This window comes from Strigops habroptila, chromosome 6 (genome assembly GCF_004027225.2).
Source record: "Strigops habroptila isolate Jane chromosome 6, bStrHab1.2.pri, whole genome shotgun sequence".
NCBI classification, from domain to species: Eukaryota; Metazoa; Chordata; class Aves; order Psittaciformes; family Psittacidae; genus Strigops; species Strigops habroptila.
In genome coordinates this window covers 20658744-20672762 of record NC_044282.2, presented here as the reverse complement: position 1 = coordinate 20672762, position 14019 = coordinate 20658744, and the positions used below count along the sequence as shown (strand labels likewise).

General features: G+C 40.0%; 1 protein-coding gene across 5 annotated transcripts in view; it reads right to left on the bottom strand.

The window, feature by feature from the left end:
- USP45 (ubiquitin specific peptidase 45) overlaps positions 1-14019 on the bottom strand; it is a 53563-nt gene that overhangs the window by 16346 nt on the left and 23198 nt on the right. For 4 of the 5 annotated variants that reach the window (XR_003992025.1, XM_030490618.1, XM_030490621.1 and 1 more), the window contains exons 8-9: positions 12139-12269; positions 2100-2187 (exon numbers count right to left, since the gene is read on the bottom strand). Coding sequence is in view for 3 of the 5 variants with exons in the window: in XM_030490618.1 (XP_030346478.1) it covers positions 2100-2187; positions 12139-12269 (219 nt within the window). In the remaining 2 variants the exon portion in view is untranslated. Of the gene's footprint in view, positions 1-2099; positions 2188-12138; positions 12270-14019 lie in introns of those variants that run through there. The other variant, XM_030490620.1, reaches the window with a different exon arrangement.

The following is a 14019-nucleotide window of genomic DNA, read 5'->3' as shown; positions in this document are numbered from 1 at the left end:
CAATGGCAGCAGACATTAATCAATTAGCAGCAGGGTTCAGCCACTTCAGGCCCCGGTGTGAAACCATCTCCAGCCCACATTGCTGGAAACAGCAGACACTATGTCATCTTTATTGTAGTATCGACAAGCTTTTATCTTAAAAGTCCACTGGTGTACATATGCGCTTGCTAACTTTTTTTAATGGAGATAGATAGGAAAACGTTCAATGCTGGTGTCAGATGCAAGATACAAAACCAGAGGAGAGGCAAAAGCGTAATGTGACTTTTTGTCAGTTCCTGTAACTAGTGCCATGTTACGCATTATATTTATTTCTCATCAAAACTCTTAGGGTTTAAAAACAATGAATCCGGTAGGGACAGGGAAGCAGGGATGGCTGTACAGGTTCAGCTCTCTCGCAGGTGGACAGCAAAGCAGCAGGCTGTCCTTTCAGAGGGGACATTCCTTCTTCTGAGAGTGAAGCTTAAAAGTGGCATGAAAGAGAAAGGTTAGTGGCTGTAACCCCTGCTATAGGGCTCTGGTGGCAGACACACTGCTGCAGGCTGTCCCCAGCCAGAGCCTGCGTGGTGGGGAGGCCACGGAGACAGCTGCCGGGCTCCTGTGGCCAGCAGAGCTGCCCCTGCCTGTGTCCGGCCGGCACGGGCCTGACATTTGGTGTTTGTCACACCATCTACGGACCTGAAACACAGGATAATTACAATAAATAAAGTCAGAGCTTTTACTTGTACTGTCCACAGCGGAGCAGCCTGAAGTGATGAAGACTGAAGTGATGCACCATTAGGGCAGCAGAGGGGTGTGATTGCAGGGACCAACCTCTCCCTGCTTGGTGATGGAATGGCAGAAATACTGCCCCAAAAGTCACTTAAAATTCTCACTGGCTTTCATCTCTCCCTTGTGGCAGCTCTGTAGCTGTCACTGCTCTCTAATAATAAAAGATTCAAAAGGCAAATACAAATGCAGGTTATCATAATGATGGTATATTCACTCGTGAAATGGGAGACTGACTTGAGGGGAAAGCACAGTCACCTACTGGAGAAGCTTAGCCATTGTAATAATTCTGCTTTCAGTGAATCCTTGTTTGTGAAGCAAATACAGTTTCAACCTTTCATTACATGAAAATCAACAAAGAATAAAGATTCCTTCTAAGGCAAAAACATGACAACCACTTTCTACCTGAAGTCATCTGCTTCTCTTGTGTGCCCTGTTCAACACATAGTTTTGTAAGTGTGACAATGTCAAAGTTCAGCTTTTTCTCCTTGTAGTTCAGCTCTGTTTATGATCAAGTATACTGCTGACAAGATTAATGTATATTAATATTCTGGTAGGATGGGGATTTGTTCAGCTCTACTCTAGTGCCAGGAACTGGACTTAAACACAGCTTTGTATCTTATCTGCAAGATAATTCAGCTCAGGATCATCACATTCATCGCATTACTAAGTGGAGGGAAGAGGAAGTACACTGGTCAATACAAGATTTAAGGCCCTCCTTTTGAGGAGACTTGGCAAAGGCTATTTACCAAAATATCATATGAAAAGGAGGGTCCAAGACTAAGGCAGCTGAAATGTGATATGGTCAAAACAGTTCAAGCAAGCAAACACACACTTTCTTGCATTCAACAGTGCAGGAGGCAGAAATAATGAAGGAAAAAAACCCACACAAACAAACAAACAAAAAAACAACAACAACAAACCCACACAGAGACATTTTTCATGTAATGAACTGCTTATATACTTGGCATACTTAAAAGCAGATTTTAAGTAATGAAAAGCTGCACTTTATTTAAAAAACAAGTAGTTCTTCACACTTTCAAGAGGATACCCCCCGAAGTCTTTTTTGATCCTTTTTTTTTAAACACAAACAATTGACATTCCTAAAGTAGTCATGATCTACTTACCGTACTCTTTCTAATCCTGACTGAAATTTTAATTCCTGTCAACATCTTTCAAATAAAGTCATTATTTTTCTCAAAATAACAAAACCAGCCACTCTGACTTCATTAAGTACATCTTTAAAACACTGGGAACATATGAAGAACATTGAAGCAATGCCTAGTAGTTCACCATACAGTCAAATAAGTTCTTTAGAAACAAAAAGATGTTACCTTTGTTTCTTCAATCCTCATTGCATCCAACAGATAGTGCAGAAGCTCCTGGCTGTCCTGCTGCTGGAACCCCTTAAATCGAGGAGCCCTACGAAAGAAGCAGTAAAGAATTTACACCAACCTTGGGAGGTTCTTAATGAGACAATGTCTACATCAGATTCTTCTGGAGGCCAGGGGTACAAATAGGTAAAATCCCTGCTGGAACTCAGGGGGCTTTTGGAAGTTCCTGGTGTGGCAGCAATTACACCAACAAGGCTGCACTTCAATGTGAGTAGCATTTTGACCCTGTTGGGTATAGCTTGACTAAAATACAGCTTTGCCAGTAGAGTTTCATCCATGCTAGCAGCACCTTCCTGACAGTCTACATCAGTAGACAGCCATCATTGCTGTTCAAAAACTGTAGATTCCTTTTTTTCCACTCACTGCAGCATAGGTTACACAGAAATTACAAAATACAATTATAATTACATGGATAGATCCTTAAGGTGTTATCCTTACTAAGGTAACCATGGCTAGAAGGCTCCTTGTAAACAATTTGGATCTCCAGCTTCTTGCAACTCCAAGTGAGGAATTTTATCAAACTGGCAGAGCAGCCAGAGAAACCAGCCACCAACTTGGATACCCAGTTTTATTAAACACATATTAAGCCAGTTTTCATTTCCAGCCTCAGACTGTGCTCTGGATGACCAGTACATCGAGCTGTAAATATGTGTCAGTATTTCCTCCAGGCACAATGATCTTACTTGCCCACCAGACATGCTCTTCAGCTGCTGTACGTGTCCTGAAGGTGAGGTTTCTCTCCCATTCACACACTAAAGCTGCTCAGGTTGGCAGTTTGTGCTCATGGATAGGAGATACTAATGGCAATCAGAAAACACATCAGATGTGCAATGCACCTATGACAGTAAAACTTTGAGCTGGACAAGATGTCAAGATGCAAAGTTGGGCATAGTGACTCCGAGCTACAGGCAGGAGAGTGATACAAGGGTCTCAGTCCTGAACTGCTTGCTGAAGGCACTGCGGGATGTAACTGGAGAAGGATCTAAGGGGACAAGGCACCTAAGGTCAGTACCTGAAATTAAGTGGAATCAATCTGGACCTGCATATGCAAACCAACATGTTCACATTTACAAATACAACACTCTCACATTTGTACTTTGTATCTACTTTTCGACATCAAGTTGACAATATCCCTAGTTTACAATGATTTAATGATGCTGCTCTACATATGAGGCTTACTATAAAATCTGGAATCAGCAGAGTGGTTGATTTTTTTAAGCATTCTCTTTAAAGTCAATTTTTTTTTGCATGTGCAGGTCAATCTAAAAAACTGATTTCAAATTAATTAAAAAAAAAAAAAAATTAAACCTGAGGGGCTCCTTTTAAAAATGAAGTATTTTAGTTTAATATTATGAAAAATGAATTTTTTTTCTTCTATTAAAATGTTTTATTTCCAATTAATTTGATTATAAGCCCCAAATACATCCTGAAAAGCAGTGAACCTGTATTTTGGATCCAGTAACACTTTCAATATACATAAAAAAAAAAATAACATATGTACCTGCATGCAGAGTTTCACTTTTCAATTTGCTAAAACAGTTTTCTCATTGATTGTTTCATTGAATGGCCAGGAATCTGAAAGAATCTCTTTTTTCTTTTTTTAACCTGGATGCCAAATTCAGTTCACTTCTGAGAAACCTAGTTAGTAAGCTACAGTATTATCATTAGTTTTATTTATGAGAAATGTCTTGTTTTCCTGAGACAGTGAGAATCAGTGAGTACATTCAGCCTGTCTCCTCTAATATACACACATTAATAGCTCCAGTGTATAGTGAGAAAACAAAATCTTGCATTTACACAACCTGGACCCTGGTACTAATAGGGACTTTTTTTGTTTGGTTTTTTTTGGCCACAGAAGCAGGCCCACTGCAAAAGACATTATAGTAAAAAGGAAAGAAAAACAGTAACTAGTTGGCAAAGAAGCAAGCTGAAGTCCACCAGTGTTACAGGAGGTTTTTCTCACTGCAGGCACACGTCACAGAGCTACATCTTCAATGCAAATCAGAAAAAAGCCCCACACGTACCTTTCATTACTGTTTATGGCTTGCAGTGTAACCTCCCACTGATGAACATACAATAACCATTTCAGATGAAAACTGATTTAATAAATGATAGTCCAAGGGAAGATCGTTTACCTGTACATTCCGTACAGTTTTATTAGTTTAAATGAAAGGGCGGGGGGGAGAACTCAGCCATGGCAGTTTTTCATTTCTCTTAGTCTTTCGTTTTGCTAGCACACAGCACATCTACAAGGGCAAGATTATTTAAGCTTTGCTGTACTTGTACTAAATCCTCTTCCAACCTCACACCAATCTACATGCTTGAATTTTAATGGCAACAAGGATGGTGGGAATGTAACAGCTATCACTTTAAAAGTGAAGTGGCAGGGAAAGTGACTTCTAAAGATGCTGTGTAAAGTTTGAGTCATTTAATTGGACAGACAAATGATGTAATTGCTAACGTTGCTTAACGTATAGTTTATCAGTCATTCATGTACATAGCACGCTATGTAATGTATATAATTCTAAATATCTCATGTTCTGTATAAAACCATTTGAGATTAGTGCATTTGGTTTTGGGGGAAGCCACAAAAGAAAACCAAAAGCCTACAATAAAGAGGAGGGAGGGAATTTCACACCACCCGATGAATTTAGTGGAAACTTCCTACACTTACAAACCAGTATTAGGGAAGAAAAAAAAAAGAATCCATGCTGATACACAGAAATCTGACAACTAAAAGATGTGCACTCTCATCTCCTTGAAAATATGCTTCAAGCAAGATCCTTGGCAAAAGTGAGGGACTTGAGGATGGTTGGTTGAGTTGACCGCTCACAGATGTGCTGACATATGGAAGCCAGTGCCAATGCGATACAACCTGTTGTACAGTGTCAGCAGGATAATGACAGGTTGAACCCCTGCTAATGGCCATAAGTGGTGAAGGACAACTGTGACATCTACATGCATACTACTTATCTAGCCTCTCCTTACTCAGCTGGAGACCAGTTATAACTGCTTGACTGTCAGTTAAAGAAATACTACTCATGAGCATCTACTTCCTAGAATGTTTTAATAACAAAAACTACGTAATAATTTTTAAAAGGAGAAAAAACAAACAACAAACAAAAAAAAAAATAGTCCTCTAAGCATTAATACTTTTAATTCCTATCTTACATTCGAGGGAAATCAAGCTATGCTTCAAAAGCAAAACTGCGATACAATTACAGTCATTCAATCATACTGAAAAGAACTCCCATACCTTTACTGTATCTAATAAAAATCCTCTCCAAAATCATCCTTTCAATAATTTACTCTTTGATTAGAAGATAGCCCAATACATTGGAAAACTTCAGAAACAATAAGTGCTTGGAAGAGAAAACAGAACATACTATTTGTTTTTCTCCAGTAGCGCAAAATGCAGAGGAACCCCTATAATACTGCAGTACACCACAGAGAAGCAAAGAAAATGTTTACCTAACATTAGCCTGAAGGAATAAATGTTGCTTATCTGCAGATGAAGACGTTACTCTCTCAAGACTGAGCAGTTACCAATGAAAGTTACAAGAAAAAAAAGATGCAAAGGACCAGTTTATAAAAGTTACCACAATTCACAAGACTTATCTATCCCAGTTACAATATCAAATACCTATTCACTGACATTATAGAATAGCTAGAAGAGAATGAAAAGTTTTGTTCTTCCTAAAGCAATGGTTCTCATTAGTGATCCCAAGTTATATGCAGCACTGTGACAGAAAAGAGATCGAAAACCTCACAGCGTGATTAATCTTATCTCAAACCTGCCCACAGACATAAGAGCTCAGCTACCATGAGGCACTTGGTAAGAAAAAGCCCAATCAAACATGGGCTTGCCCCCACATGTAACGAACAAATAACACCTAACCTGGCTGACCTGTCTTGATGGCACAGACAGCCAGCACTTAGCTCTCCTTTGGACGTGCTGGCTGATTTTTTTCATCTTTTTCTGTCTCGCCTTCCCCCAAAAAAGAAAATGAGGCACCACCACTTTCTTGCAATGCACCAGATCTCTGGTACCTGTGCAAAAAGCACTTGTTAAACATAGCTCTGAAAGGATATAATAGCTGACATGATGCTACAACAGAGCCATTTCCAACTTGACAATCAGAGGGAAAATACAACTCTTTCATACCAAGTAATGGAAATACCTGTCTGGGGAAATGTCTTCCTACCAGCAGTTAGACAAGTGAAGGCCTTTACACATGAGGCCTTGCATCCCTATAAAAAATGTTTTCTCTTATTGTGGATGTCCAATTCTTCTTTCTTTAAGTCTTGCTAAGATTTTTCAGCAGAGTTCTGTGATAGGAAGTTCCACAGGTTAGCTCTATAAAATGTCTAAAAAAATCCCTTTTCCCCTGGCTCTAAATCTGTTACCTTTCAGTTTCACAGACAGCTCCTTGAACTCTTAAGAGGGCAGTTAAATAAGCACAGCTAATTCATCTTCTATTATTTATTGTTTTCTCTCACTGTCATGCCTCTTTTTCATGTCCTCTCCTGCCTAAACTCCCATCATCAAAGTCCCTCTTTACATGAAGGCTTCCTATTTTTGTCAGCTCTCCCGAAAGCTCCAAGCTGGCTTTATCTTGTAATGCTCTATTCCAGTTAACATGAACATTGTTACTGAGGATACACCTCCAATATACCTCATGAAATTACTGGTTTTCTTCTTCACTGTATCTACAAGCATTGCTTACACAGCTCACCAATACCACACGCATTGCAAATACTTGTCTTGTCCAAAATGCTGCACAGGTCTCCTCTGGAGTGGAAGAAGTGAACACAAAACTCAAGAACAAGTGCAGATGATTCCTGCTAATGCACACTACTTACATATGCCATTCATCTGCTTTGCACTCATAAACATCCAGCTTTGTTAACTTGTACCTAAATTAAGGAAACTGTGACACAGCCAACTGAAATAAAGATGTGCAATCTCTCAGCTGCACAGAGAAGATTCAATCTCGTCTGCCAGGGAGCTCCTGAACATGACACAGCACTGTCAGCAAGGCATGTGGAGGCACAACAGGGACCTAAAATAATTTCTCACGATTGGCCAAGGAAATATCAACTGTGTTCTACTGCTATTACCTTTAAATGGTAAAAGTCAAATGCAAAAAATAAGCAAGTTGGAAATCCTTTCTAAAAATATATTTTTCTCTCTACCAATATTATTTTAAAAGAAAAGGCTCAAAAAGACTCCTAATTAATGAGAAAAATCCTGTTTCCTTCACCCCTTAAATCTTGTACAACATTACCTCACTTTCCCTTGGCATTTCCTCTCAAAGGGGATAAATGCTCCAAGCATTGTTTAGGTCTCCCTCCAAAGCTAATAGTGTTAACTGGTATGACCTCCGTTCTGTCAGTCCCACCTCTGTCTCGAGTTCTTCTTTCTGCACCTGAGAAGGAAGGATGAATGCTCCTTGGGGAGGGAAGACCTATGACCAGTAAAATCTTTGTTAGGCAAGTGTTTTTTCCCACATGCTAATGTAGCAATGTAACACCCCTATAAATAATTATTTGGTCAAGGTTCGAAGCAGCTGAATTCTCTAACTACTTTCTGGACTCATCACTTACATCCTACAACATTTACTTCCTACACAAATCTAAGCTTTCTTCCACCAATAAAATTATTCAATCATAACAAATAACGGAAATAAAATTCATGTCCTCTTAATACATCAGTGTTGCATTAGTCACTAAGTCTCCAGATAAGTCAGAAGTCTGCAGTCCTGATATTCAGCATAGTGGAAAACCAACAGAAGGGCCCCGTAGCTATGCTCACAATCTGTCTTTGCAAAACATCTGACAGCTGCAACACTAACAAAATTAACAGTGGATGAATTAGTACCAGACGCTAAACAGTTGCTACAGAAAGAGTCATCCATTTCTTTTCTTCTTCTTCCCTTCTTCAACCTGGCTACCCCACCACTTCATAAAATTAACACTCGGTATAATTTTTTTCTTTTGTTATTAAAAACACTACAAATACGCTTTCATACACAAGACAAAGAACTTCACTCTCTGATCTCCTTAGACTCTTAAAGAAGCAGTCTGCAGTTGAAAGGAATGTATCCCAGTTCTCTAATTGCTTTTGAGCAGTAAATATGCATCCACTTGCAGAGTTCCTCACTTGCAGGTTTTGGGATCCCACCCAGTACCATGGCAGAGCTGCAGCTGAACAAGGCAGCGCCTGCTCCCTTTCTTTACAGGCTCTCTGCCCAAACGTAATCACATTCCTACATGCTTTTGCCACTCCTTTTTAGCATTCCCTTCCTTACCTGCCTCCTTAGGTCTTCTTTCACTTAGCACTTTTCAATTTTTGAGTGAGGATGCCCGGTTCAAATGTGTGCATTCAAACTCTCACATACTGCAATATCTGAAGCAGGTGGAGTCCTGAAGTCCTACAATGGCATCAAGAAAAGCAACTCCAGATACTAAATTCAGAACTGTTACTCTAGCACTGAGCTGGAAATGAGGGCGAGTGTCAGGTGTTCAGTTATATAGCTACCTTTACTATACCTTGCATCAACTGATCCAACATCAAAACATGTCACCATTCAGCTAGATTAAAAAAAACAAAAAAAAAAACCAAACCCAAAAAAACCCCCAAAAAAACCCCACCCAAAACCACCCAAACTCATCAATGCCAATTTAATTAAAAGTTGTATATATTTGTATATATATAATCCAACTACGTCATCAAGGAATAGCGATCAGCCTTCTGCTACACATGAGAAAAATGTTATTAGGAAATCGCTGTGTTACTTCTTGGCTAGATAGCATATTGTAACGGTCCTGCCAAATAGACAGATCTAAGTATATCAAGAACAGCAGCATACCTGCTGACAGCTTCAGCATTTCAACCATTCACGTTTGTAAGTAGCCTAATAGGATTAGGAAGCAACTATACTAAGTATTAAGTAAAACATCTGTATTCTGAACAACCACTCAGTGTGCATGTCCCTGTTTTGCAAGCTACAAGCAACTATTCAAAACATTGTTATGGTAAAGACTGGGAGGACAATTCCTGGGTCACTGAGCCCACACGAAGACAGGCTGAGAAAGTTGGGGCTGTTCAGCCTGGAGAAGAGAAGGCTGCGTGGAGACCTCATAGCAGCCTTCCAGTATCTGAAGGGGGCCTACAAGGATGCTGGGGAGGGACTCTTCATTAGGGACTGTAGCAATAGGACAAGGGGTAATGGGTTCAAACTTAAACACGGGAAGTTCAGGTTAGATATAAGGAAGAAGTTCTTTACTGTGAGGGTGCTGAGGCACAGGAATGGGTCGCCCAAATAAGTGGCAAATGCTCCATCCCTGGCAGTGTTCAAGGCCAGGTTGGACAGAGCCTTGGGTGACATGGTCTAGTGTGAGGTGTCCCTGCCCATGGCAGGGGGATTGGAACTAGATGATCTTAAGGTCCTTTCCAACCCAAACCAATCTATGATATCACAGACAAGCACATCCTATACTAGCTATACAATCTGCTTCATAAATTCTTTACTGAAGAAGGGTATGGTCAGATACTGTAGGCTGGGACTGAGACAGCAAGATCTGTGGTGGGGAAGGAATAAATTAAAAAAAGAACAAAACAGGTTGCAACTGAAGTCAGCAAACTTTTATATAAAACCAAACATCATTAATAGAAGTCCTTCCCCATGCCCTTCTCCCCTGTAGTTCGCTGACTTGTCTTTCTCTGACATATCTCTCTGAAATACAAACTTTTGTTTCAGTGTAGTGTTTCCTTTTACACATTCATCCTGTCATCTCTTTAGGAAAGATGCTGTTTGAACTTTTGTGCTAATGCATATGAAGACCACAAGTAGTGCATGCCTGTAAGACTACTTTATAAACATGACTTCTTGGCAGGATTCCAAAAGCAGTTTATGGACAATGCTGCAGCAACAGAGACTTCTTTCTAGCTGGGACTCCTGCAATCTTGCCATGGTCTCTCCTTCATTTCAGTTTTGCTAAAGAGTAGAAAGCCATCTTTAAAAGATTTAAAAAGGCTTCATAAAAATGGCATGACAGAACATTGCATTCATACTATTTAAGTTAATATATCGTAAATTTATTCAGTTTGCAAAGATAAAGATTTCCTGTTCTCCTATTTCCTCCACTACAGAGGGCTGAATATGTTGAAATTCTCCCTTTCTTCTTTCTTGCTTACGTCACCATCAACAACAAAATAATCAAAAGACCAAAACCTTCTGTCGTACCTGTGCAGCCACTTCCTGCCCCTGAACACCTCCTAACTTCCTGCCAACAGGATGTGGCTGACACTTTTCTTATTGATACTAGAGCTAGAAATCATTTATATCCAGGTTGCGTTCTGCAAGGCTAACAAAAGAAAGAAGTAGGAATGAAGGCAAAGAGATGGCAGAAGCCGACAGATAGATGTCTAAACAGCAAAAGTCTGCTGCCCACATTAACATATGTTTCAATTTTAGCTAGTAGTTAAAGGATATGCCCATCTTAAAGATTAAACAATAACAAAAAAAGAACAACTAGGTATCTGAGATTTAGTACCAATACATTGTGTAGCCATCACTTGATGACTACACAAACACACACATACAAGAGCAGATACAAAACAGCTATCATTTCAAAAATACAGTGCCATCTGAAGTGTACTGCATCATGATTATTTTACAATGAGTTTGCTAAGGTGGGCTTCAAAACATGTTTTACATCATCTTTTTCCTTCTGTCCTTAATACTTACAGAGAAAAAAATACTATTCTTATTTAACCATTTCTCTTTCATTTCTTGGCCAGATTTTGTTCTTATAATCGCATTTTTGAGTCACCCCTGAAATAGGAGAAGGAGTGAGGAAATAACATATTTTTCTTCCAGGTAGATAATGCTAAACAGAGAACACTGCTGTTAGACTCAAAATCACTATCAGGACAATTTACACACGTTTCCTTTTACAGCTCAAAAAAATCAACAGGAAGTCAAGTACAACAGAAAAATATAGTATTACGTTTCTGAAATTGAATTTTGAGGATAAAGAAAAAGCAACAACTGATTTATCAGAACTACATTGTCCCTTCTCTAGTCTAAAAGCTTTTATTTCTTTATACCAGATTGTAAACCCATGTTTACAGAGTGAGGTTGCCCAGGAACTCCATGACAGGAGGCTGCAACTTTCCTTCCAACTCTTGCTGCAGAATGCTTAAAATTCCATACAACAATACTGTAGCAAAAAAACCCCCCACAAATTATTAATCTTTTTTTAATGTGAGATTCAGCTCTATCATCCTCCAGTTACTCTACTTCTACAGCTTCTTTTACTTGTAAAGTCAATATTTAAGTAGATGTATCAACTTCTAAATAGGCCTTCTACAGGTGTTTTAAAAAGCAAGATTGTTTGCATCATAATTGAAGGCACCTACAAAGCACCACTGTAAACATTTTATGCGCCAAGAAACAGGAGTTTCTTTAGGGCTTGTAAGCTCTTTGCAATCTGGAGCCATATGCCATTTCAGTACTGCTTCAAGTCCTTACTTGTTAGACCCTTTTTAATTTTGAATTGATGCCAAGGTCAGACATCATAGCAGAAGTTTCCCATTTAAAGCTTACCCTTTTTTTTTATAAAACACCTACTTTGCAGTATTAGCACAGCTTTATGCTAATACACAACAAAACATGAAAGGTAATTCTATTTTCTTCAGTTTTACCACACCGCCTTCTGCCCCCTCACTTGGTTCAAAGGCCGTTGAAAGTTACTGCTTCTGGACCGGGCCATACATTTGAAGAGCAAGTAGGTACAACCCTGGAGCACAACAAGGAGCGCTGCAACTTTAAAACATGAAGACAACATTTTCTGGACTACCTGGTAAAAATCTAATGGCACCTTAGAAAGGACAACAGACACGGCACATTTAGAAATGTATCACTGGAAATTAAAACTAAATAAGCAAGTGAAAGATACTGACAATACCTACTTTTGACAAAGCTGACTGAACAGCACTTTGGGAGAAAGAGGACCTTTTCCAGCCTCCCTCATGCTGTGAAGGAACAAGAACATTGCTGAAGTCAAAGGTCCTGGGCTGGAGAGGTTTACCACCAGAGGATCCTTCAAAGCAAAGGTAAATTGCACATCAGATTTCACAGTTAATGACACATGAGACATTTCAAGTTAGTAGATTTATGACAAAGAAAAATATAACTTTCAGACTTTGAGTGTTCTGGGTTTTTTCTTTTTTTGAAATGTTGATGTCACCTATATGATTGAAATAGTTAAAGAGAAAGCTTATTACTTAAGCAGTAACAGTTGTAAAGCCAAACAACTCTTGTCAAGTAAATTGGTTGGTAACCACTAGTTTTGGAAACGAGGCATGTCAATGAGCCAGTCTGATTCTCACAAAAAACAGACTACCTCCCATATTACCCACTTTACTTTCACTCCCACGTGCACTGAAATTCAGTTGGAGAGACAACACGGGTAACCTCTTCCATGGGCCAGCATGAGTTGGAACTCAGTGGCACTTTGTCTACTCAACCTTAGGGGGTCAGGGGTGGCCTCTGACCTGTGAGCCACACACTGAGATTTCCACACATTCGACAGCCACAGAAACACACCCTGTTCCTCCAGGCACGAGGCATCAGTGAGGCACCAGCAGCAGTTCACAGCAAGAGTTGACAGCAGACCCCGCAGGTCTGCCATGGCAGTGGGGAACAGGCACAGGGCGCATCCCGCACAGCCCAGCCTCATGTGGGATCCACCCCAGCCAGCAGGCCCTGGGGCTGGAAGAAGCTGGCCAGCAGCTACCCCAGCCAGTCTTGAAGCTGGAGGCACTCCTGCATTGCTTACATGCCACATGCGCCTCAAGAGCCACAGATCACCAGCTCTCCCTAACATGCTCCCAGGTTCATACATGACTACAGGGCTTTCTACTAGCTAGCCTGATTCTCACAAAAACAACTTACAACTGCCAGACAAACAATTAGAGGGGCTGCCTAGTCCAGAAAGGAGATTCACACAAAACACAGGCACTACGGATACACACAAATATAAGGAATTTGCATTACATGAACTATCTAAAGGTAGAAGAATGCCCTCTATCAAGCAGGAAGCTGAGATTTCTTCATTAGCATTAGTTAGACTCCTGAAGCACTCCAATTTTGTGTTGACATACAAAGACCAGAAAACAGTCTTTTGTCCAAAGATCTCATTTACATTGTAAGCACTGTCATTAAACAAAAAAAATAAATCTTTCAACCTTATGGCTGTGCAAGTTTCACATCAAGCATAAGCCAACATACCGCTGGCTTTCTAAGTCTCTGGGCACAAACAATCTCCAGACCTCTGCTGTGGCTCAGGATGACTTAGTGAAACATGCTGCTGCTCAGAACTGCCACTGGAGGAAATACAGCCAACACCACAGTGAATTCCACACTGTTCTTGCCTGGAGAAGCTATGAACATCGCTGACAGCAACATACAGAAATCTTCATCATTTCAGAAGCAGCTGAAACAGAATCCTACCCCTCAACCCTCACTGCCACCAGAAAGCTCCCAGCAAACAGCAGAAAAAGAAAAAAAGGAAAAAGGAACAAAAAAATCCTCTGTAAACTGCTTTCTTTAGCAAGTCTCTAAGATACAACCTGGAACACCAGTATATTCTTTTGATAATAACCACGGGAGTCTCTTTCCCATTTGTCTGCATTGACCTTGAGGACAAGAAATTTGGTCCTCACCAAATTTTACTTCTCCCAGTTTAATCCTCTGGCCTGCGAAGGACACAATACATCTTACAAGCCTTTCCAATGAAGAGCTGGGACAGACTGGAATAAAATATGTCATGAACACTTTCTAGAGCCATA